This window comes from Gymnodraco acuticeps, unplaced genomic scaffold (genome assembly GCF_902827175.1).
Source record: "Gymnodraco acuticeps unplaced genomic scaffold, fGymAcu1.1, whole genome shotgun sequence".
Taxonomy (NCBI): Eukaryota; Metazoa; Chordata; class Actinopteri; order Perciformes; family Bathydraconidae; genus Gymnodraco; species Gymnodraco acuticeps.
Window position 1 is genome coordinate 3,277,498 of NW_022989977.1, and position 27,106 is coordinate 3,304,603.

General features: G+C 41.3%; 1 protein-coding gene across 1 annotated transcript in view; it reads right to left on the reverse strand.

The window, feature by feature from the left end:
- gabbr1a (gamma-aminobutyric acid (GABA) B receptor, 1a) overlaps positions 1-27,106 on the reverse strand; it is a gene marked incomplete in the record, with an annotated part of 59,743 nt that overhangs the window by 17,944 nt on the left and 14,693 nt on the right. The window contains 9 exon segments of the mRNA XM_034211433.1: positions 66-216; positions 8,201-8,278; positions 9,144-9,207; positions 10,899-11,144; positions 15,202-15,393; positions 15,612-15,677; positions 15,955-16,056; positions 17,870-18,040; positions 24,572-24,706. Coding sequence (XP_034067324.1) covers positions 66-216; positions 8,201-8,278; positions 9,144-9,207; positions 10,899-11,144; positions 15,202-15,393; positions 15,612-15,677; positions 15,955-16,056; positions 17,870-18,040; positions 24,572-24,706 — 1,205 coding nt within the window.

Genomic DNA, 27,106 nt, shown 5'->3' on the forward strand with positions numbered 1-27,106 from the left:
GAGAGAACTTCAGCTGACCGTTGGGCTGTGATTCAAACAATAATATTTCCTGTTAGTCAACTCACCGGACGTTTCCGTTGTAGATGTTGAAGGTCAGACAGACGATGCCGAACAGGATGCCGAGGCCAGCGAAAACGGACAAAGCTGCAAACAGCTTCTGAGACAAGTAGCGGTACTCTTCGATCACCACTGTCCGATCAGCCGGAGGTCCAGCACCTGAAAGAAAAGAGAGATAATTAGACAACTTCACTATACGTTTCAGTGACATATATTGAACTTTTTATAGAACATATTAACAATTTTGAAACTTTTCAATATTGAACATATGCTCTGCTAATTAAGTATGATCTATTTGTACAGATACATCTAGAACAATCATGAAGTAGCTCCACCTTGACCAACAACGACATTGAAGTACTGCTCACATATTAATACAACAATTCCAATTATATAACATTAATACATTTAACGGTAGACACTCTTTTGTTGCTAATACATCGACACTTCTACTGAAGTGACATTTCAACAACTTTTACTTTGAATGGAGTATTTTTACACTGTGGTATTGTTATTTCACTGAAGTAAATAGTGTACATATTTCCTTCACCACTGCTATATTTCAGTAGATAACATACACATGTACACAGCCAGCGGGTTAGCTTCAGTGCATAAACTCCAAAACCTCCATGTAATATTGGTAATGCTGAAGCACAGCCAATATACAGCCATGCCAATGCTAATTTGGTTACTACAGTAAAGTTGTAAGCAAATAGAAACATTTGGTGTTAATTAAGAGTAAAAAGTGTGTGTGTGTTTATGTGAACGACCCCCTTAGTTATGCTTGTGCTGCTTTTGGATTCCTCAGCGAGAAGAGTTCAAAGAGTGGCAGATGGGCATCGAGCCTCGGTTCACCCTCAACAGCCTCCGACTATCCGTCTGCTAAACCTAGGACTGATTTGTGTGTATGTGTGTATGAGTGTATGTGTGTGTGTGTGTGTGTGTGTGTGTGTGTGTGTGTGTGTGTGTGTGTGTGTGTGTGTGGTCTGCAGTAGCTGTATTTGTGCTGCCACCTGAAATCGTCATTTATAGGAATGAGTGTGTGTGTGTGTGTGTGTGTGTGTGTGTGTGTGTGTGTGTGTGTGTGTGTGTGTGTGTGTGTGTGTGTGTGTGTGTGTGTGTGTGTGTGTGTGTGTGTGTGTGTGTGTGAGAGAGAGAGAGAGAGAGCGAGAGAAATAGAGGGTGACAGAGTGTTTGTCTATATGTCAAGGGGGAAGCAGAGCAGGAGTGTCAGCCCGGCGTGAAGCTGATGCGTCAGATGGGGAAGTGTCGGGGTGTCGTCCCCTCAGGGGTCGCAGTGTCAAACCAACACTCCCATTATGCTCTCTGTTTAGATCATTGTCACTGTCGTCACACCACCGTCGTGTGTGTTGTTTCAGCTGAGGTATGACGACATAAAATACTTCTGCAGGGTTTACAGACTTACATTTTAAACTTTTAATGCCACATCTAAAGCAATTTATTTCAGGATCATGCTTGCCAACGTATGACCCTGAAACAGGGATTAAATTAGAGTCTGATGGAAATCCAGTAGTAAACATATGGCCTAGAATTATTAATCAGTATATCACATTTCTGACTGTTTTAGAGTATTCTGTATCAATTATTTCAATTATTTCCTGAATTCAACAGTTGTATATTATGAAACGATTAGCTTTATTGTTAGTAGAACTACTATCACTGTCTATGCCAGACAAAACTCAATATTTTGGAAACTAAATATAACTCTTTTTAAAGAGGCCCTTTTATGCTTCCATAACATATGACATCACTATGTAACACTTCTATTGGCTAGCGCTTCAACACCTTGTATGTATAGGCTAAGGGGCGGGACATCTCCAAGCAGTTGGCCAATCATAGCAAAGCAAGCCAGCTAACCAATTAGAGCAGACTGGGCTCTGGTTTCAGACAGAGGGAGGAAAGAGGTGCTGCAGCACAGGCAGCATGAGAAAAATAACGCACTTTTTGAACATTAAAGCATGGAAACAAGTCACAGTAGAGGGACAAAATACAAATATTAACTTGAAAAGAGCACAATAGGGCACCTTTAAGACGTTTCAAGACCTGCAGATATGCTTCAATGTAAGCGTTCCACATTTTTCACGTGACATAAAGAAGATGTTGTATTATGAACATGTTTGTCCATCTGTGCAATTTACAGCATATCTCCTATACGAGCAACATGAAAGCATTCAGTTCCACAAAACTGCAGTGACCCAACTCGTCACATATATGTGTTTTACAAAGGTAGCTTTAAACGTGACAGATGCTGCCAGTGATTTGAGAAAAACAGGAAAGGAGAGCACTTAAAGAACCAAAATGAAGCAATAATTTACAAGCAATGCTCTAGAGATGAGAAGAAAATTACAACAATGCTGTCTGATAAATAAACATACAACCCTGCAAACATATATTTCTTTTTTTCGGCCTTCCTCAAAGCTCTTTTCCCACAAGCTATTAGCCTGCAAATCAACAACTGTTTCATAAATATCCCATGTTTTTAATCTCGCTTTTCTAAAGTCTATAACCTTGCTTTTATTAAATATGACTAAAAGCTGTGTTATTTATTATGACTGTGTTTAATGTTATTTAAATTGAATTATTCTTATTCTCTGATGTTTAATTGTATTGTATTGTTTTGTGTGCCCCCTTTGAATTCAGCTGGTTAGCACAGAATTTAACATAAAGCCCACTTTTATTACTATAATGATATGCATTAAAGCGAAGAATATGTGAATAAATTAGTGCACAGCATGAAACAGCATAACTAATACTGCGTGTGTGTGCATATGTGTGTGCATTTGTCCACGGTCCATTCAGTCGACGCGCAGCACTATTTAAACCCTCCTCCGTCCTTGATCAAGGAATCAGGACAGGATGTTGCCATGGAGACCCAGCTCTATAACAGTTGCCACAGCGATTAGAAGAAGAGCTAAACTGAAGTGGTTGTTAGGGCGACCGTGCAGTGAGAGTAAGAAAGGGAGGCAAGGGAGACGCCTGGTAAACAAGTGGCGGGGTTAAGTCTAGAAAACCCCCCTGTGTACTCCACCCTGTCAGCGTGGAGCAAATCAAGCGCGCCCCAACTGTCGACTGTACCCCAACTGACAGAAAGCAGGAAATTACTCATTTCCTCTCAACGGGAAGATGTCAGATGAATGTGTCTTTGTTTGGTAAACAGCATAAAATCAAATCATGCTCCAATGTATTCAAGTCCATTTACTCAAATATTGTAATTAAGTACGATTTTGGTGTACTTGTACTCAAATTGAGTATTTTTATTTGATGCTTCTTTATACTACTGCACTTCAATTTGGAAGCCAATATTGTACTATTTACTCCATTATATTTATTAGACTAAGTTAGTTACTACTTACTTTACAAATTAGGATTATTACTAGCTAATACACTATTTTTTTCTCATACTGATATTCTGAACAATCTGTGCTGTTGTATTAGCTGTAAAGTGTCTTTACTGTAGGCTATTTTTATTTTATTTACAGCACTTTGGCTCGACCACAAATCGTTTATAAATGTGCTATATAAATAAAACTTGATTTGATTTGAATATATAAATAAATAAATAATATAATTATAGGTTAAGATGTGAGCGGTAGAATATAATTCAAAGTCCCTCCACCTTTAGCAGCTGTGATCATGCCCGGCGCCGTGGGAGGGCCAGGGAGGGCCAGGCCCTCCCATTTGACAATCCTGCCCTCCCCCAATAAACACGTTTTTTATTATTTATAAAAATTAAAAAATATATATATTATATTTTTTAAATTATAAATAAACTGTGAACTTTTATGCTACGATGTATGTGATGTCAGAACTAAAAAAAAAAATCGCAGGCGCCAGGCTACGTCAAATAAATGCAAGTGTCTGTTGTGATTTGTGATTCGTCCCCATTTAGACCAATCACAGCGTCACACTCTGCCGCCTATTCTGGATTTGTTTATTGTGCATTCTGTAGATTCCCATTTCTGTTTGAATTACAAAATGGACATCAAAAATTGGCTTAAAGATCAAATGCAAAGGTTTTTTAATAATTGGCAGTAAAATCGAAATCATATAGCTACAACACTATCTAGAGTGATATAAGATATTGCAGTATTAAAATCGGAGATAAAATGCGTCTGGCAATGCGCAATATTTATTTTGTTCAACACCAAGTCCGACGATTTATTTTCTCAGCCGCTCCTCCGCAAGATGGCGTCGCGTGACGTCACAGTGGCCAAACAAACAAACCTTGGCTTATCGCTCACAGCTGCTTCCGCCGATAGTACAACTTAGTTTCGTTATCATGTCTGATTCTGAGTAGACGACAGACTAAAAGCTTTAGGAATCAAAACTATAAGATATAATAAGTACCCTGTATCAAGATTGATGCAAAACAAGTGACGTTTGACCTTTTTAGAGAGGTTTAGAAAAATAAAGTCCAGGCGGACTCACCACTGGGTAATTTGGGAACCATCACAACCAAACACAATGCTAACAGTGAGACTCTGAATTAGCCAGGGAGATTGTTTTCAGGAAAAAAGCGCACTTTTGCCGCTGCATGGTACACAACAGACCATGGCTTGAATATTTGTTAAAAGCAGACCCAGCCTTTTGTTTCCCCTGTAGACAGTTTAAAGTGAATACGTCTTCACCTGATGCAGCTTTTACTGTCAAAGGTGTTTGCGACTGGAAACACGCATTACAGACTGATAAAGGACTGTTAAGGCATGCCGCATCAAAAGAACACATTTCATGTGAGAGTGTGTGGAGAGAGAGAGAGATACGCGAGGAAACAAATAAGGAAATTAGAACTTTGGTGCAGATCAGCTGGCACGGAGCTGTTATTACGTGTCAGCTGTCGTTGATATTATAGCTTTTTTAGCTGTCAACCAACTCCCTCTCAGAGGTGACTCGATTCACTCCACAGCATGTCCGAGTGCAGTGCATCGGAACATAAACCATGCCCAAGGGGGGCTAAACAGTTCAACATCTCCGTCTCTACTATTTATCTCCGAGTGCAGCGATGAGGAAGCTGCCATCCGTAACCAGTGTGCCTTGCTCGTGATTTACCAGTGCCTGTGCTGCCACGCACACAATGTTTCAAAGTGGTTGCTATGTTGCCCTTTATTTGTGTATGTTTGCGATAAGTGTGCGTCTTTACGCAATGCCGTTGGCCTTGCTGTTTGATATATATTGTGCCGCAGGCCCGCAGCACGTGACGGTTTTGTGTGCCCTCCCATGAAAATCATATGCCCTCCCCTTAGATTTGTTCTGGCGCCGGGTCTGGCTGTGATGAACACATTAACGCAGCAATAGTTATACTCCAGTAATTTCATATATATGATTAGAAAATGGGACATTTTGCACAATAGGTGCTTTTACTTTTCATGTCAATACTTTTGTACTTTTACTTAAGTAAGACTTAAAATGCAGCACTTTTACTTGTAACGGAGTGTTTTTACACAGATATTTTATTTATTTTAAGTAAAAGTAGAGTACTTCTTCCACCTCTGGAAGCAAGGCAACATAACCCGTCTCTGATAGGTAGGAGAGCCAGTCGGTTTCTATCCAGCTGGTGTTAACTGGGCTAACACAGAGCCTGTCACGTTGCAACACGGCGAACTGATGGAGGACATGTTTCCTGTGTGCATACAGGTCACCCGTCCCTCGCCACCGATGCTGACCTGGAATCACTACCTCTCTACTGGGTTAAGTTTGGCAACTGATCGTTTCTTTAAAGGCCTAAAAAAAGGCGGCTCTCTACGGACCACTGAGGCGTACAGGATTGATTAGTGGCATAGTCTGTCCAGGCACAAGTATGTCACCTCTCCAGGGAGGGACGGACCGGTAAACAACCACAGAATTGGTCTTGGTGTCTGAGGAAAATCAGCAGTAAAAGGTTTTCACAGCAAACTAGAATACAGGCAGCAGGAGTTAGAAGAGAAGGTTTGTGTGACCTGGGCTCCAGCCTTTTCAGCAGAATGGCGTAAAAGCAAACTCTTATTCTGCTTTTGAGGCTTAAGGTGATGAGAGAGAGACTTGAGGCAAAGGTGAAAAAAACAAGAGCATGCCGGTGTTTTATAAACGATGGGTTGACCCGTTGGCTTGGCCCACTTACCAACTCGGTCAGCAGTTGGTCAGCAGTCGGTGCGCAGCAGCGGCTGTGACACACAGCTCAAGGAGGCAACTCTACTTGAATAACCTTAGCAAACAATTGCTGCAATTTGCCTCATGCTTGCACTCTTTCTCACTCATAACTCAAATCCAAGCCCACAGAAACATGCTAACCAAAGGCATCTCTATTTTATTGAGTGTGACTTGAGGACATCATTATCTCCAATGTCCATCACAAATAAGTGTATATAAATCTGCCAAGAAATCTGAAACAAAAGGTGCTCTTTATGTCCCAGAACTTGGCTGAAAATCATCTCTTATTTACAGTTTTGTTAAGAAATCCAGTGATAGTTGTTGGTATATCCATGGGTACATTCCAAACAGGTACAGCTTACAGCTAATTCGTCATACTTTTAAAAGGTTTAACATTTTTGTAGCCTACAGTTTACTAACTGGGGGAGGTCAGTGTTAGGAAGGCTGAGTTATCTTGATTTTGTCTGCGGTTGAACCCACAATGTCAGACATTGAAAACTCCTGGCTTAGTCAAACGTAGTTCTGCCCTGTTTGATAACCGAGCATCTGCTGCACCAACACTTAAAACCTGTTAAACCCCGAGCCTGTTTTTCAGGTTTCAGGCTCGAAAATGACATTCCCAGAACAAATGACCATATCTTCCCTTCTTAAAGGGTTAAATTAATAATCTTTTTTCTCAAAGTAATGATAAACCTGTGAGTTGGATGTAGAAAAGTCAGATTCAATATAGATGTTTTGTATTTTAAAGAAAATTCAGATTGAACATGGTAAAAAACTGTAAATTATAGTGTCCGTCCAAAAAATATGTTGTACTTATAGTGAAAACTAACCTTGGATGATGGGTTAGTAGACTAAAAGCTTTAGGAATCCAAAGTACAACATATAATAAGTACCCTGTATCAAGATTTATGCAAAACAAGTGATATTTGACCTTTTTAGACAGATTTAGCAAAAAAAAACCTCTTCTGGGGCCATTTGGGTGGATTTTCCATATCTCTGGCCCCCCTTGCTCGATTTTGACATGTGACATCTCTTTCTGACAGTCAGAGCCAATGGAATCGAGGGGAACTCCCACATAGTCCTTATTTGGTCATGTGTATGTGTGAGACTGCTGCATCGCCGAGACCGGAAGCAGCAGCTAGCTGTGGTGGCTACCATTAGCAGCTAGCATTTACTCTCCGATTTTTACATTAAAATGGAATTATGGATTATAAATTCAATCAGTTTTTTATACATGGACGTTAAGAACCTATGGATTAACAGATTCAGCCGCGTTTTTTCTCATTTTAATGCCATTGAACACGTACTTTGATCAGATTGACAGCTACTTGTGAGACGATCTCCCTAGAAGGTACGTGTTGTGATGACTGTATTTGCTTCCCCTGTCGCGAGTCCGGATCACTCAGTGATGATACTATATACCTACATAATCTATGGAGTCTCAGCTTTAATCGGATATATTGTATGTGCAGCTATGATAAGTAATAAGGGTACTTTTATCTTGAGTTCTGTGCCAATGTCCGTTAGCATTTTTCGCTCAGGGGTAATTTAGATGCTTCTTTTGAGACTTGTGTTTTGTTTTGGTAAACATGGTTTGTATCGGCAGTTAGCTGAGATTATTTCCATTAATCTGGTATAACACATTAATAGGTTCTTAAATATTAAGATCCCCTGAGACACAGTATCGTGAAAAAAAGACCCAGGGTCCCCGCTGGCGGGGACCTTCGGGCTTAACAGGTTAAACACATGTTGGAGAGTGGGCGGCTCCCTTTGGGCGAGCATCAACTTCCAAATAACTAGCTTCAACCAATCTAGCGGTTAGAAGAAATCCGGCACGATTATATGTCTTTTACACAGTAAGGAATCTAAATCAAGCCACACCGAGGAGGTCTAATGTCAAAGCCCAAAATATGTGACTGTTGACACACAGCCTGACACACAGGATGCAAACACAGACGCAGGAAGCTGAGTGAAGACAGTGTCATGATCTCCATCTTACCTATCCAAACATCATTGCCAAACCAGGAGAGATTCTTCTGGGAGCTGTCATAGTAACTAATCTTCTTGTAACTGCCTCCTAGATGAGGAAAAAAAGGAAAACATAGAGTGAAAGAATGAAAGGAGGACACAACATCACGGAAAGAAATAATTGATTGTGTAATTCCTTTCCTCCCCTGGATTGTGATCCCTATACAACTTGACATAACTACTCTATTCATAAACCACTATTTAGCTATTATTGTATTATTCCTGTGCTTTCACATTAATGGTTTGCGTGGGTACAGGAAATACACACAATGAACTGAAAAGAAATGAGGAATGAAAAGGTGCATAAAGAAGGACAAACAAAGAAGTACCAAGGGGAGAAGAAGGAGGAAAGAGAGGGAAAAAGGAGCTTATGTGGCAGTCTTGACCAGGAATACTGATGAGGTCCCCGAGTGGCTCAGGGATGCGAGTCAGGTCGTCTCATTGTGGATGTCAAATTACCTCGACACCACAACAGGAAATATGAGACAGAGTGTGAGGGGAAAGGGGCAGGATTATAAATCCTCATCCTTTAGGACGCCAAAGGGAACAGAGGTAGAAAATAATCCTCACCCTTATCCTGTGCGGGGAAACTCATTAACTCACTGGTGACAAATAGGATGCCAGTTCCAGAAGCGACTTAAAACTGAGGTTTGTGCCCAATTAGAGTTAAGCCTTGAGTCAACAAAATCCTGCATCAGACCATTCGCATGTTCAATTATAGGATATTGAGACCAATCTCACAGAAGCCCGCAACAATCCCTCACCGAAAAAAGAGGCTTTGCTCTGAAATGAGCTGAGAGCAACAATCGATACATAAGGGGAAACTCTCAGCTGTGATATTTTCTTTAAATTAATAAGTGACATTGTTTACTTCAAAACAACATCTGTGGGAGGACAGTATGGGAGTGTTTTACCTTGCAGTTGCTCGATAAGAGTCATCGCCATCCTGGATCCCTGGGCGTCAAACACCACTTGGCCCTGAGACACAGAAGAGAGGAAGGATTTTTTTTTGCTGCAAATGATGAATTACTTCCTTGAAGGAATAGCTTGACATTTTGATAAATACACTTACAGGCAAATTCACAAGAGTTGAATTGCAGCCGCTGATAGCTCCAAGAAAGGCAAACACTATCTGCTCTTATCTCAAGGTCCAAATCAAATATATTGTGGTAATGGTACTACTGCATAAACACTGCCATAAAATGAATAGAAATGTTCCCTTTTTAAGAGTGTGATTGCAATTATCCATGTGGCGAAGCATAAATGTTGCCTAAAAAAACCAGAAATGTTTAGACCGCAAGCTACAGGTCCTGACAGACGAGGTGCAGGCTTTGAATTATTATGCGCCAGAGATAAATCATATTTAGGATTTAATATCCCAGTCTGTCAGTGCTGCTGGTGTTTTTATCCGCACACCTTAGGACTGTAAAAGAAGATGGCATGATTTGAAGCAAAGAACAAAAGAAAGTCAGGGCGTGACACCCCTTATAAACGTGCTTCAGGTACCACCAACTCAAGTGTTTTCAGTGATACTGCAATATGTGCTGATATTTGTGAATGTTTGTTTTTCCAATAATGCTCATTTGCATAGAATGGGGCCAATCTTGCGCCAAATGTATGAATTAGCTTATTTATATACGTGAAAAACATGCATTTTGCTTGGCGGCACAGTCAGGGGTACGTTTCACTTTGCTTCGAGGATTATACGATTTCCTTTCGTCCTTTTTATTCACATTTAGATTCCAAGAAAGGCCACACAAATTCACTTCTGAATTGCTCAAGGACTGGAAACACTTGCTTTGGTTGGTAACAGCAAAATATATGGTAATAAATATAATCTTTTTGTAAAATGGGATATTCTGACCAACATTTTTGATGTGTTTTTATCTCCTAATATATACGTTTATATAACCTGGATAGAGAGTTTGCTTGTTTTCAACCTGTTTGATCATCTGACAGTGTATCCACTTCATTCACACACACCTCACTGTAGCACTTTTGCAGTGTTCCCATTTGTAATCCTTAACAGAAATGATGGATAAAAATAAGTGGTAAATTGTCTTTAACATATTTGTTCTCTTTAGAGAATGTGGAATCTAATGCAACACACTACAACAGCTCAGCCAAATCTTAACAACGAGAGGTGTCAATTTAACTATATGTCTTTTATTGAGGTTGTAATATAGTTTGCAGTGGTGATGAACTGGACTGCATTATATTGACAGGTGCATATCATTTTTGACATGCTCTATTTAACAAAACATGAGGGGGAAAGATGACCAGAAACAGTTTTCAGTATAATGCAGTGCACTGCAATACAACTGAGAATTAAGATTTAAGATATAAACAGATAGTCCAAATTACAAAAACTGACCATCAGAAGCTTATAAGCAGAATATGAGTAAGAGCTGCTGCTCTGGATTGCAGTAGATGTCACAGTCTTGCTAATGAGGTGTACAGGGAATGCATGTGAACAGTTATTAGTACATTAATTACACTATATTCAACTATTTCCATCCTGAAATAGTGTACACTCTGGTCCTTTTATCCTACCACAAGGACTATTTCTAAACATTGCATTTTGATTTATAATAAATAACTTAACAGGAGCAAAAAAACATTATTTGTTTATTATCTATAATTCTTTTTTTATCATCCTTCTAACTTACCGAAACACCTTCGAAGGAGCTGGTGTTGAGGGCCCTGTAGATCTCGGAGGTGATGTCATGGTTGTTGTAGTTGAAATCCTCCAGTCGTCGACCCTTGGCCTTCAGGGGGGCCACGGTCTTATTGAGGGCGAGGGCCAGAGCCCACACTGCATCGTAGGCGAGAGGAGCCTCCTGAAACCCCCCGGTGTCCTCTGGGTTCTTACCACCGAGACGAGACATCAGGGCGGCGATAAACTCCTGCGACGTCTGGAAGAGACATGACAGGAAGAATATCACAGATAACTCTTTCCTAAGAAATGCAATGCTTCAAACAAGACAATAAAGTGTCTGTGAGGCCTAATCAATGGCAAAGAAGAGGAGAATGTAAAAGGGAATGAGTTGTGGATGATCTGGAGGATTTATGGGGTAACGCCTACATGAATCCACACTTTCCCGATTAAAGTGGTTTATTTTGTTCAAGAAATCGTCTTAAAACCTCAGGGTTTCCACCATTTTTTTTGCAACCGCGGCAACCCGCCAGGCCTAAGTCGACCCCCCACTAGGCCTAAGCATCTTACTACAACGTATATTGAAGATGTTAAAGTTTGTGTTGAACACTAGCAAGTGCGGTTATGAGAAAGAGAAAGAAAGACAAACACAGAGAGAGAATAAAATACAGTGAGAAAGGAGTGTGTGCGTGTGTGTGTGTGTGTGTGTGTGTGAGTGTGTGAGTGTGTGTGTGTGTGTGTGTGTGTGTGTGTGTGTGTGTGTGTGTGTGGTGTGTGTGTGTGTGTGTGTGTGTGTGTGTGTGTGTGTGTGTGTGTGTGTGTGTGTGTGTGTGTGTGTGTGTGTGTGTGTGTGTGTGTGTGTGTGTGTGTGTGTGTGGGTGTGTGTGTGTGGTGTGTGTGATGGCGAGCTGGTAATTATAATATCATCAAACTGCCAATCTGCTATCACCTGCAAATCATCTCCTTTCAGCCCACGGTATCATGCTGAGTGTTAGTGCAGCGGTTTGGTTGAGGGAGAGAATGAGTGAGGGAGAGTGTTTGTTTGTGTGTGTGTGTGTGTGTGTGTGTGTGTGTGTGTGTGTGTGTGTGTGTGTGTGTGTGTGTGTGTGTGTGTGTGTGTGTGTGTGTGTGTGTGTGTGTGTGTGTGTTGTGTGTGTGTGTGTGTGTGTGTGTGTGTGTGTGTGTGTGTGTGTGTGTGTGTGTGTGTGTGTGCAATGAGTATGAAGTCAGTGGTAGCAAATCTGTGCAGTGTGTGTACGTTTTATTTGACTGTGATTAAATGCTACTAATGCTCAAGACCACCTGCTGACTGTGAAGGAGCTGGTTAGTTCCGAAGCTAACAATTCCAAACACCTCCAAAGTTTTTGCAGCAGTTTAGTTTTGTTATTTAAATGTAAGCATAACACCCCAACATTTTTGGTGGATTTGAGAATAAAGACATTCAGTCATTGTATTTATTTCGTAAATTTAAGCATTTTTTTGTAATTAGTACCATTGAGAGTTCTCTCCCGCTAAAAGCAGGGTTACATGACGGGAGATTACAGCTACAAATCATCCAGACGTCCCTGTGGAATTTCTGAGGCCAATTATGGCCCACACAGCCCCAATTCACGTATGTCAAATTCATCTCATTGAAATTCCACCTTGGCATTTGGCATTTAAATCTGCCACTACCTACTGAAAACTAGCTGACAATGTGCTATTGCAAAACCCACAGTACTGGAACACCGGCTCCACCTGAATGCTCTATCTAAAAGAAAAATGCCAATTTCAAACCTGGAAATTGAATTTGAATAGATTGACTATGAGTTCAGGCTGTAATTCTTATCACCCATCGAGCAGCACGTCAACAGCAGAATCAGCAGGTAGCGGCAGGTGCTGTATGAATATAAACAACAGCTGCTGATGGAGTGCTAGAGAGAAAAAGGAGGGGTGTTGGGAGAGATGGGGGGGGGGTGTTGGTGGGAAAGGTGGGAATGATAAGGAGAACTGAAAGGAAAGGTGGGTAAACAAGAAGAATAAAAAGATGATCCACCGTAGACCAGCAGAGTCAGAGAAGGTCGAACAATGGGGGAGACAGAGAGACGCAGAGACAGTTTAAGAGGATTAGAGGAGGCGAACAGAGAAGAGCGACGGGCAAAAGAGAAGCAAAGGGCGACAAATATAAAGAAAGATGTTCAGAAGGAGTGTGACAACATTAAACATCTATTTTCTACCTCTTATGAAACATAACATTAATTCCTGTCACGCGCAGTTCACTGTAGCTAGGGAGAAAAATAAATATCTCATAGGAATTGATCCTTTTATATGAATGGCCGAACACTTTTGTTAGGGATACGGATAAGAAGAACTGAATAGTTAGAAAGAGAACTGAGTTAATTATAATGAACAGATAAAAAGAGCTCAAAGACAATGAACAGAAAATCCAATGAGGAAGACATCACAGTGTCTGACTGACTGACAAGCGACCTCTGGAAAACTGAGAGAAGTGGACAAATATATTATTTTACACCATTTTAGAGCTTATTATTTATTTGTATTTGGTTTTGCCTTTATTCTCAATATAAAACAAGACTATGAGTGTTCGTTAGCAGCTCTTTGAGACTTGACTTGGTGCAGCAGAGCTTAAACTAAATATCAGCACGCAAACATGCTAATTATAAACATGTTTTTCTGGTGACATTTGCAAATACTTTTTACTTAGAGGTACACAATTAGCACTTTATCTGCACTTAATCCCTGTTTTTTCTTTACACCTTTTGGTGATAATTAGCGTGAAGCTAGTGAAGTGTTTCTTTTCTCAGGATGGTACCCCATTAGAATATGTAAATGGATTATTAAACGTTGTTTTCCTCACCTGTCACTGTTGCAGGTCACTGAACATTTCTACCAGCCACTTCTGAGATCTATGTATGAGTCAGTGGAAGATATATGGTATATATGTAACATTAATCCGTGATTAATTTAGGATGACCCAAATGTTTACCCGCCACAGCCACATTTACCCTGCATCTGGCAGGTGCTATTTTTATTCCCCGTTAGTGGTGTTGCGCTTCAAGAGGATTTAAGGATGTTCTGGCAATATTTACTTCCATAATTGTACTTCTTATATTTATGTTGGTTTCTGATAGCTTTCTTTAACGATTGTTCCTTAGGTTGTCTGATATGTTGTATTTGCATTTTCATGTATTTATACCTTGGGAAATACTATTAAGAACTTCATTTCCCATGTGTACAGGTGTGCTCTATTTGATGTCGGTATAATCTCGTAAAAAAATGGCATTGTACTTAACAACCTTATGTATTTGTGACCCGCTCTATCGAAATCAGTCGGAAGTCGCAACGGCTCATTTCAAAATAAACGTGGATTTATGTAAAAAACAATTTTTTCGGGGTTCGGGTGTTTTGTTTGATTTTAAAGAAACAAAGTCTTGGCTTTCAGAATATGAAACTTTTATTTCCAAAATCACACAATAAATACATTTTTGAAGCTTGTAAAGGGAAGATGACAGGCACCTCTCACTCGCAATCTGCTCTTCCGCAGCGCCGCCCCCCCCCCCTCCGGCTGACATTATGAATGTAAGCGTAGAGTAATCATAGATAACACGGCAGGGTCCGTTACAGTTTGTTTTCATCTGATTTAAATTAAACAAAGTCTTGGCTTTCAGAATATTAAACTTGTTTCGGCAAATTCAGATGATAAATACAACTTTGAAGCTTCGGCATAATTACAAGCGGATAACGGAGTAACTTGACATCACTGCAGGCACAACAACAGCCGGTGTTTCTCGTGAGTGGTTTCCCCGGGAAACAAACACAATACACACAAACGCAAAATTACACAAACACACACACACACGTATAGACACACACTCGCGAGCTTCCCCTCCAAACAAAAATATCTTCCCTCCGTAGTATTTTGATCATTTGCTCCACTAATAATCAATCAGATCGATGGATTCCAGAGAAGAGGAAACTTTGAAGGCCTTTTTCTCAAAATGATGACTCGGTGACAGTCATTATATAATGTGACATATTTCGCTAAATATTTGGAGAACAACAACAATCCTGATATCATTAGAAAGCTAGGAATATCCTCTTTCCAACAGTGTATACAGCTCAAAATGTGTCTTCGGGTCAATGCGACTGATTTCGATGGAGCAGGTCACATTTGGCATTGTGATGGAGATCATTATCAATTAGTTTACTCAATTTCAAAAATACAATATATTATTGTCAATTACAGGAATGAATAAATATCTCTAGTAAAAATAGAATAGTAGAGGGTGAGATGAAAGTGTTTTGTGAGTTCCCACCATGTTGGAGACGCCGCGGACCGTCTCAGGATTCAGCATGACGATCTCGGTGGTCACGTGACCCTCCACGGCCTCCGTCATGTTCTCCACAGTACAGTCGATCGCTGGGTCTTTGATCTTGAACCAATTGTCTGCGTACCAGCCTATCAAGAACCACACAACCTTCTTCCCATAGAGCTTCTCCTTGAACACCTGCAGCAGCAGGGAGAGAGGGAGCCAGATACGAAGGGTGGATGAAAGGGTGGAAATTATAAATAAGATAATTATTCCCAGAGATGTGTTGAGGGACAAAACAAGGAAATACAGTCAGACACTCAAACAGCTCATTACAGTGCTCACTTTCAGCTAATAGCCCGCCAGGTTCAGTCTATTGGGATCAATTGAGCAGGAATTCAAAAAAATATACTAACCTCACAGAACACCTTCCTGGCTTCGGTCTCATAAAAGAGCCCCACAATGATCCTTGCATCTTGGCGCTGCGTCAAAACATCAAAACAAAACATTGCTTAGTTACACTAGCAGAATATAACTTCACTACAGCACAGCTTGAAGTGGAAGCGCAGCACGCCAAAGTGCCTGCTGCTTCTCAGGACTGCACGTACTGCTGTTCAGGAGTTGCTAATTAGCATGGTGCATTCATTTCCTCTATCAAATCGCCTCTATGCTAATGGTATCATGTGCAGCTGTGAGCCGGAGGAGGAAGGAGAGGGGGAGAAACGACCAGCAGCTGAGGTGAATTTGTAATCAAAGCACCTTGAGGTTTTTGACAGCGACAGCCGGGTCGGTGAGGAAACTCTGACGAACGCTGATCTCGATGCCTGCCTCCTTCGTCCTTTGCTCCAGATCGTCCAGAGTCTGCCAGATGAAAGGGAAGGACAGAGGGAGACAGACAGGGAGAGGGGGAGGTTAGAAAGGCAGCTGAACCGAGAGAGGTGCCGGGCTGAGATCATACCCAAAAAAGAAAAGAAAAAAGAAACCAAGTCCGAAGAGATCAAAAATAAAAATTCTGAAGTGTATATGAGAAATGTCAAGAGATGGAAGGAGGGTGTGTATGATAAACAAGAGAGGCAGCATTGGAGGGAATAGATTTGAACACAAGGTGAAAGCAGAAAAGAAGAATGTGAGAAGAAGGAGGAAAGAATGTGAGAGGAGGATAATTAACCTCCATTACAGGAACCAACCCAAGTGTCATGGTATCGACCACCGTGCCTGGGAGAGATGTATTGCTTGATCAATATTTCTCACAGCCAATACTCCGACAAATTACTTCAAAAATCCTCCCTCAATCGCCTGGAGAGATTGAAGGAATATCGCATAGCCTGAGAACACAACGGCTCTCATAAACAAACATAGAGAAGCTGGCAGGCAATAAGGCAACCTGACACTTTCGCAAAAATGATGGAGCCAAAGAAAGTGATACAAAAGTGAGGTGTAGGTATGAAGAGGTAAAGTTGCAGTAGAGTAGAATGTGATGGAAGCTTCTGAAGCAATGGAGACGAAACTCAGAGAGACACGAGGAGAGCTGGAACTTGATGGCAAACACTGATGGTTTATTTAGAGTTGCGGCCGGAGAATTGACAAGACATGTCGTGCGCCACGAGGTGACACAGCGGTTACCAAACCAATTCTGAAGAGCTCTTCTGTAGCTCGAGGTTTTAACTTGTTCGCAGCGTAATAATCAACATTCCTCATCAGTGAGACTAAAGCAATAGAGAGGCGAAGTCCCTGTTCCGGTGGACCTCCATGGGACCTTATTTCGGAAAAAGTATGTATTGAAGTCAATGGCGAGAGCAGGATTATCTTTCGATCCCGTTTGAATTGTGCCACGAATGACACATATGATGTTTGCCAATTTAAAAGATAATTTTGCAAGTCAATTTTTTTTTAATGTGTCGTAAAACTGTGAAGTAACACTTTGTTTGTGTGAAACCGCTCAATGAACTACATCTCCCATCTCGCACCACACACCAAGACGGCTGTCACCACGTTGGCACATTTTACTTCTTTCTTTCAGAATGAGGCGAAAAGTATTAAAAGAGGTGAAAATCACTAAAAGTCTGGGCATGTTGAGAGCTGTACACACACAAGTGGAGTTAGTCGGTTCCGTAAGAGCCAGCATGCGGGACCGGGATTCTGGGATTTGTAGTCTTTCTAGTTGCGTATTTTTCATAGTCTTATATTTCAACAGTTTTACGACAAACTGTGACTTTTTTTACATGGAAATAATTTTTTAAGATTGACAAACTTCATATGTGTAATTCGTGGCACAATTCAAACGGGATCGAAAGATAATCTTTCTCTCTCCATTGACTTCAATACATAATTTTTCAGAAATAAGGTCCCATGGGTCGGAAGTAGATGGGCGGGACTTCGCCTCTCTATATGGACCCTTAGTCTAACTAGAGCTGTCGTCCATAGAAAATAATGTGCGCCAGGAAACCTACCTTCCTGAACAATAAACTACCTCCTGGCAGCTTGTGCTCTGTCATAGACTAGCAACAACAATGCGCACAAGCTGCCCCTCCTAAAGAGAGATAGCAGCAATACCCAAGGACGTAGAATGATGCCATGGGAAAGGAGACAGTGAGAGGAGAAAATGATGAACTGTGTCAAAGGTTTAAATACCTGAGCAAATTATTCCCCAACATAGAATATAAAAGGTACTGACTGAGGTGAAGACTTCGGTGGTCTGCTGGATGGTGGCAATGCGGGTCCACTTCCACTTCTGGAAAAGCCGCACCCTGGTGGGGTTGTGAAGGGTGGCCGACGGGTGCGTGCGGAAGAAGGTGGGGAAGCGCTGGCGGTTGGACAGGGCCGGCGAGCTGGAACCATAGGACAGCTGGAAACAGACAGGAATAGAGTAAGAAGCAAACAGTGACTCAGGCAGGAGGAATATAAAAGTCTAGGGGGGAAAAATACTTCTGAAGGGTCATTCTAGGCATCGGTACTAAACAGACTTCAATCCAAATGTATTCAAATCTGGACGTCCTTGTTCCTCGCCTGTACACAGTGTTCTTTGAAGGCGAATGGTTCAAACAGAAAACAACACAGAGGAAAGCCAGCATAGAGACAGAGAATCAGGGAGACAATCCCCACTCCCATTTTTCATTTTCATCCCCAACCGCTCCATCCTTTCAGCTCCCCTCCGGCTTATCAGGTATGGTGATAAACACTGTAATTTCAATAAGAAATAAGACACTTCCTGCAGGGTTTTGCATGCCTACATTGCCATGAAATTGTGATGACACATTCTGCTATTACAAACAGAACAAATAAAAGAAGGATATAATTATTGTTGTTGCAAACAGTAGCACGATTGATTATCTGTTTCTTTCATTTGGACCCATATCCTTTTAATTCCCACAAGACACATACAGCTAAGATGTGTGTGGGATGAGGGATGATGAAAATGAAGACACAAACAGGGAAAAGGCTTGTTCTTCAAACAATTCGTTTCATAGTGACAACTGGAAATGAAATCCTCATCCTTTAAAACAGAACCCTGGAGTTTAGGGAGCCATTACAGAGAGTAGAGCCTCCTCTCCATGTGTCATCTCAGCCCCATTACCCACAAAGCCCTGGGATGTTCACCAATGGGAGCGAGAGGGGGCTTGACGTTAGATGACAAATGTCATGTCAAAGGTGGACCACAATTATTAATTCCTGTGGGAAGAGGTAGACGGAGGCATCGATACAATGGGAGGTAAAATATAGAGGAAGTGACAGCTGACCTGGGCACAGCATCAAACGGTCTTCTTTGTCTGACATATGCTCAGTAATAAATATGAAAGGGGCTTATAACATACTTGAGAATACGCAGGGAGGTTAATTTTGAAGGTTATTTTTTATATTTTAGTTACACAAAACGATCAAAACCAGCAATGAATTGATGCTATTAACAAGTATTTCCCGAGTAGAAAAAAGCTTCATCGGTTATTTCCCCGTGCTATAGTTTTGCATAGATAATAAGTCAGCAAGGGAAAACTAACACTTTGAAGATGTAATGGATGCACCGTAGAAAAGTGTCTTTTGACTGGTTTCACATGAAGCACGTACAGAATGTCCAAAGCAGTGTCTGTGTGTGAGACACAGACACTGCTTTGGACATTCTGTTGGGTTGTTCATTCAGTTTGTGGAGGAAGCACAGTTGGCTGTGAGCCAGCACGTAAATAAGGGTAATTATAAAAGGTATTTTCCACCAAGTTTCTGTAATATGGGTAGGTTAATTTCTACACCGTTTTAATTTTGTCTTAATGAACATTATTCAATTTAATATTGAACTCATGTCAGAAGACTTTCATTGCCATTTCTACACTGTAGCTTTGTGCATAAGACAATAAAACCTTTGAATCTTGAATCTACAGACTGCAGTAATCTAAGTAAGGGACCGATTTGCAGAGGAATTTCCAGCTGATGCTAGCAAAATGAATGGCAAAAGGCAGATCAAGTTTAATAAAAAGAAATAAATATTGAGATTTTGACCCATTTCTGTGCACACCTTGCGTGAACAAAATAAATAGGTGACTGGCCTATTTTTATGCCTGTAGAGCAGATATGGGTGGCGCATTAGCACCACTTACGCGCTGCTCTCACGCATGGTGTAGCCAGCTTCATTGATTATAGTGGAAGCGTAGTGTTGCAGCAGCCAATTTGCAAATGGTCAGCATATGTTATGTGTTTCCTGCAGGCTGCCTGTGAGAGAGGATATGTCAGGGAAGGTGAGACCAGGAAGGAAGGAAGGAAGGAAGACTGGGAAGAACATGAGATGATCCGGCAAATGACTGGGCAAGAAGGAGGATAATGAGGTTATACAGTATGGAAGAGCTGACTGGCGGGATTTCGTAGAGGGCAGGTGGGCAATGAGAGGAATCTAACATGAAAGGGCGGTAATGGCAAAAAACACAGAAACAGGGAGAACATTGTCCAAAAACAAAAGTATCCGTGTGACAGCTGCATTGTTGTCTAAAAACACATTATCAATGGGACACACCACTGCACTGGGTGACGTGTTCACAGCTATTGTAGTTTATTTTGAGTCTAACACACACACACACACACACACACACACACAACACACACACACACACACACACACACACACACACACAACACACACACACACACACACACACACACACACCACACACACACACACACACACACACACACACACACACACACACACACACACACACACACACACACACACACACACACACACACACACACACACACACACACACACACACACACACACACACAACACACACACAATTCTTTTGCTGTAAATAATCTTTAGCACCATAGATGGGTTTATTCAGAGCATGTAGATGGAACTTTGCTTGTTATTTTACTGCCATTATAACAGCTCTGTGAGGCTGCACATAGCATGTTAAAATGATAAGAATTACAATAGCTATAGTTTAGCAATATACTATAATCAGCAGAAAGGCTGTACACGATTTGGAGCCAATTCATACATGTCAATCAATAGAGAACCGCAGTGACGCGTCCTAAAACCCGGAAGTAAGTTAGCATTTTTACCACGTCCGGTTCCTTCGATAAAAAGCAATGCAATTTCTCCATAGGATTTTGGAAAATAGCTCCAAATAAGGTCTGTGTTTGACACAAATTGAAGAGACAGATCACGTTTTGTTCTACGACATTAAATACATCAGCAGTGACCCCGCTGGTGATTTTTGAAGAGTTTACGTGTCTGAAAAACGATGGTTGTTAATAACATTTGGCTGAATAGGACTACAGAAGTTGTCGAGGCCGTTGTATGTCATTACACCGAACACGTAAAACACTCCCGCTAAGTTTGTTTGCCCTGTTCTGCTTGAAAGCAAGTACCTGCCTCCTGCAAACTGTTCAAACAAACGCTTCAACTTGTGCCATTTACAATCTGTATGTTTGAATATGGATCTTAAGTTGGCGTGACGTTGAAGCAACAACCCTGCTGTAGTTCCTTTATAGCATAACGTTAGCATTTTTGCTTCTTGCGACTAGATTTATGCTTCAAAATTATAAAAGTAGGATAGACATGTGGATATTATCCGGCTGAACAAAACGTGATCCGTCTCTTAAATGTGTGTCAACCACAGACCTTATTTCGAGCTATTTTCCAAAATCCTATGGAGAAATTGCATTGCGTTTTTGACAAAGGAACCGGAAGGAGTTTACATCCGGGTTTTAGGACGCATTTCCCCCGTGTTAACACTCAAATAAAACAGACACAAAAACGGTGGCAAAAACATAACGGAGCAAAAGCTTCTGCAGCAGAAATAGACGGATGTTAGCAGCACTCTGCAACTGAAAAAGTTCCGCATTGAAGCTTCGCAAAAAACGACAAACAATATCTCTTGATTCTCAGCGTTCTCCAGCAGCCTAGTAGTACATCAATGCATGTCTTTGGCTTACATTGCTTTTATAAAAGGAGATGGGGGATCAAATGAACAGTTTCCCATGAGAAGCCGATTGAGAGCCACTTCTTGATCAGCGTCCAGAAACGGATGTTGCTTTTGCCTCCCTGATGAGGCTGTTTGACATGCAAGGAAGCTTCTGCAGGCAGGCAGCGTACCAAAAATAATTGAGTGTGGCGGTTAGGAGGTTGTGCCAGTGGTGGCGTGTAGTAAAGAGAGACGGATCCCTTTGTGTGTGGGGAGAATCAACTGCTCGAGTTGACGGAACGAGGCGGAAATTAAGAGTGGGAGAGAAAGACGGCAGACATGGAAGGAAGGAAGGAAAGAAGGAAAAATGATCTGTTATAATAGAGAAGGCCAGCTCCAGGCAGCGACCGGAAGACAGGGAAAAGAAGGAGGCAAAATGTGGAAAAGAGTTTTTAATGACGAGGAAAGAAAGGGTGACAACGAGAGAGAGAGAACAGAAACCAGAAAGAGGGGCAGATGCCAACCACTACAACTGATTGTTCCCGATGACTAATCTCTAGATGAAACTTCAATTATAGGACAAAGCTAATAAGCAGAGCACTGTGAGTGACAGAGAGGCAGATCAAGAGAAGACAGAGAATGAGATCAACAAAATAAAATAACTGGCGTAAAGGCATAAAAAGCAGCAGTGTTTGAAAAAATGACGGCAGCAGAAGACATCTCTTGCTGATCTGGGATGTGTTTGTATTTATTATAAATGAATTATTATGCAGTATGTGTTGTCCTGAATGTGGTGCTGCTGTCAGTGCAGTATTGTGGAACTGCCATGTAAAGTGTCATCGCTGATTGATTTAAAGTGCAGTGTGAAATACTTCAAAATCAATAAACAACTACAGCATTGATTTGGGGAACCTAATGATCATATGTACAAGGGATCATGATTGAGATGCATGTCTGCTCTCAACCATCTTTTAAATACATTGTATGTTGCACAAGAAAGACTACTTTTAAACAGAAGGACAAGCCAACATAGTTAAAGATTTAGATGTCACGTTTTGTTTGTCATTAGTTGAAATCCTTCTCTAGAAGACTTTAGTCAAGGACAGCACAGAGACAAGGACATGGGATGAGAAGCAACGTTGTCTTCTTAGCTGTTTGTTAGTAATCTCGCTCTTGATCCCTGCGGAGGCTCAGTGCCGTTATTTAAGTTGCTTTGGACCAAGTCCAAATGTGTGCATTCATACAGAGCTACCATGCAGGATGTTGTCATGTTTATGTGTTCAGGTTTTGACATATCACTCTTTTTCAACCTCAAACTAAATACAGTGGAGGTGAAGCAACCGACCTTGCTGCGAAAGCTTGTCAATTTTCTGCTAAAGAAATAGTCCCTATGAAAACTGTTGACAGTGTGCTCTGTGGATTTTCCAGAGCAACAGGGATACTGGAAAAAGATGTTGCGGCAGATTTTTTTTAAATGTCATTTCTCAATGCTGTAAATCCCACAAACAAAATCCCATTCACAGGTATTGTTGTCGGTGCAGCGGCTGACATCTCTCGGGGATATCTCAGAAACTGAAACCACTAAACCAAAACTATCTACATGATTGGATCCCACCAGAGGTAATTGAGAAAATGGGTCTTCTTCCTTTGCAGTCAAAGTGAGCAGACGCTTTAAACTGATGCATTTTTTGGCAGTGGTTTAAAGCGGTGCAGATGGGTTAAAAACGTTTTTTTCCATACTTGGCAATGAAGCCCCCCGCCCCAACATAGCCTATATTTAGCTGAAACGTTGACTTTAATTAAGTGTAGTATATGAACAGATGTCACATAACGGTATTATGTTAGTTGAAAGTAATAATATTAAGTTGAATGTTGTATTTAAACTTTGCCAGTTATGTGAAATCTGTTGACATAATACATTTAATTAAAGTCAACGTTTCAGTTTTTTCAGTTGAGGTGCCACTAAAAGTCTGCCGAATACGCTAATGGGAATTCCTGTTTGCAATGTACTCATGTGTACACGGACAACTATCACTGGAGTACTTTAATAGTGGGGAAACTACTATTTAAAAAATGTTCTGGAGTTATGAGGACCATCTGCTTTCTGTGATATTTAATTGGATTAAAAGATATTTATTTGTGATGGATAACATTATATATTTAAATGATAGAGTGGTGCAGTGACGAGACCTAAAACCCGGAAGTGAGTTAGCATTTTACCACTCAAAATAAGGTCTGTGTTTGACACAAATTTAAGAGACGGATCACGTTTTGTTCTACGACATTAAATACATCAGCAGTGACCCCACTGGTGATTTCTGAAGAGTTTACGTGTCTGAAAAACGATGGTTGTTACCAAGTGGCTGTTAGGACTACAGAAGTTGTCGAGGACGTTGTACGTCATTACACCGAACAGTAAACACTCCCGCTAAGTTTGTTTGCCCTGTTCTGCTTGAAAGCAAGTACCTGCGCTCTTGCAAACTGTGAACATTTTGAAACTGTATTTTTGAATATCGATCTCAAGTTGGCGTGACGTTTAAGTCGTGCGACCCTGCTGTACTCGGCTGTAGTTCGTTTATAGCATAACGTTAGCATTTTACTTCTGGTTTTATGATTAGAAAATTATAAAAGTAGGGTAGACATGTGGAGATTATCCGGCTGAACAAAACGTGCATTTATCAAACAGGTTCGTTTTCCACAGACCTTATTCCAGCTATTTTCCAAAATCCTATGGAGAAATCCCATTGCTTTTTGTCGAGGGAACCCGAGCACAGCTTACTTCCGGGTAAATACGTCAACCCTGCACTACTCTATATGAGCTGAATCTTAAAATATGTGTTGCCATGAGAAGGAACACACATTTTGGAGCGGCAGGTCACGTCTCTCCGAAAGCCCCCCACCTTCACAAATTGAACATCTCAGGGGATGGCGAAAATGTGCAGAAAGTGTGCCCTTAGGTACAAACAGTGAAGGACACTCACCACTATGAGGTTCCACATGCGAGCAGCCTCGGCCACCAGCGTGGAGACGCCGCTGCAGCCGGGCATCAGCACAATCTTGATGGGCTCGGTGTACAGAAGGTCATACAGCAACTTGGTGGCTTCTCCTGGGTCACACTGGAAGGACAAAGTGACAAGAGTGTTAAATGGACGGGCGGATGAACAGATGGGATGGGCGGATCGATAAAAAAGGATGAGAAATTACTGGAGGTGACCGAAAGAGGGATAGAGAAAGGGGGGGGGGGGTCAGAGCGAGGGAAATGGGTCAGATAAGGGTTAGAGAAACAGATGGAATGAGAGCAGAGGGTTTGGAGCAAATGAGGAATGGATTGTGGGGGGTGGGGGCTGTTAACAGAAAGAAGAAAATAGGGGAGAGTAGATAAAGGAAAGGGAAATGTAGCAGGAAGCGACTAAAAGGCCAATGTGATAGGAAAAGACAGATACAAAGGCAAAACAAATTAAGGAGTAAGGGAAATTAAAATAAAACAGACAAGGTTGAGATCAAGCAAAGGCAAATGGCACCAAAAAAAAGCAGAGAGCAGCAAACACACATATGCAAATGTGAAGGGAAAAGATAAGCTGAAGGAAGCAATGAAAAAAGAGTTCACGAAAGTCTACGTAGCCAATGTGTATCATGAAAACACAACAGGCTGCTCCATGATCAAAACAGAAGAGGCAGGCTGGAGCCAGACAGAAGAGAGCCGAGGAGCACCACAGCAGCACATCACAAGTCATTACAAGCCTCCAATAAAGTCATTTACAGCGCGTCGAGGTGGCGAGAGTGCGGCTGGAATGATCCATCACAGCTCTGCCGGCCAGATTACCGACAGGCCGTCACCGCTGCACCGCTCATCAGAGTCACTGATAAACTGGCCTGACACATCTAATGATTCACCATGGAAAAGAAGATGTGGCTCGCAAACACAAACACGCACATGGTAAAAAAAATACACTCCAGATGAGTGTCACAAACGATCGGACCGCGGCCGATGATGGCGGCGACCAATATGGCTCCTAATCGGGGTGTTTGTCTGAGCGTCTGAATGGTCTCTGTGAGGCCGCCCTCTGCTCTTTGTGAAGAGGTAATCACCACCAGGGAATGTGGGGAATAGCTGCCCTTCTTATTGATTGATGTGTTTTCCATTCATTCTAGATTGGGTTGAATTATAGGGGTGTCATGTCATCGCAGAGAAAAGTGAGGATGTTGTCATGCACATAGATAATTCAATCTGAACCCAATTAAAGGAGAGCTCTGACTGCTGACTTTCTACCCTTACAGTCTCCATACGGTTTTCTTTATTGGTCCGAATCCAACTGGGAAATTCGGCTCAACGTACTTTTATTTATAAGACCACATAAAGACCTTTAGGACATGTTTGTGTTAACTGTCCATGTCATCAGCGCGATCACTGTATACTATAGAAAAGGTCACAGCATTTGTAACAGCTCCTGCATAGGCGCAGATTCAGTGGGAGCGAGGCCCCCCCCCCCCCCCCACACAGGGAGATAATACTGTGAGGGGTCCATAGCAGGAGAAAAGGGCATCGCAGAGTCTTAACTGTGAAGGAAACCTGCTTCCGTTCCTTTATTAATCTTTGACACTAAAGATTGGTGGATTTCTCCCAGCAGAGTTATATCAAAGTGTGGAGTTTAGCAACACCTTCTGCTGCCGTCTGCCCTAATTAATAACTTTTGAAAACAAGGACTTTGCAAACCATCCACCAATGCGCCTTTATAAATAATTCTTTGCCATCTTTTACATTTCCTGAAAGGATATTTTGAAGCTTGCAGTTATTTGTGGGTACGTGTTATTTGATGACACATAATTGCACATTGATTAGAGCCAGATTCGGTGTAAAGGGGGGTTGAGGCCGGTAAAAATGTCCTTAAATGTCATTAAGTATTATAACCTAAAGCACCTACTAGCTGACACCAGAGCCAGTATCATTGTCTTAAAAAAGCAGGGGATTAAGCATTGCTATTGAATAGTAAGACTCACGATGGATGATTTCACAAAAAGATCAAAACCGAGCAGCAGAACCAGAGATATCTTTCATTAGAAGCATTCTTCTTTCTTGTCAAAACCTGGTGCCTACATTACCCACAATTCAACTCATCTAGTGACAGTTCAATTAGAGTTGCTGTGTTATGTTAGCATAGTAGCAGCTAATATAGCCTCAAGCTTCAAGCAAAGATGAGGAGGGTGCAGCTCTTCACACCTTTAGATTTCAATTTGTAATATCAGTGGGGTTCCCTGAAAAGGACATTTCAAAGAAAAGTGGACACACTTGAACGTTTTAGAAAAGAGCTTGAAGAACACCTCGAGTAAAAAAGATGCTATGTCACAGTTATGTATGTTCAAAGTGAAGAATGAATCTCAACTCTTTGATGGCAGGTAATGGAGAGAGATTTGGTTAGTTGGACAGAAAAATGACAAATAATTAAATGAGTAGAAGAATTTTCTGTGAATGTTTTTACACCTTTTTAAAGATTTATTTTGTTATATGACAAAACGAA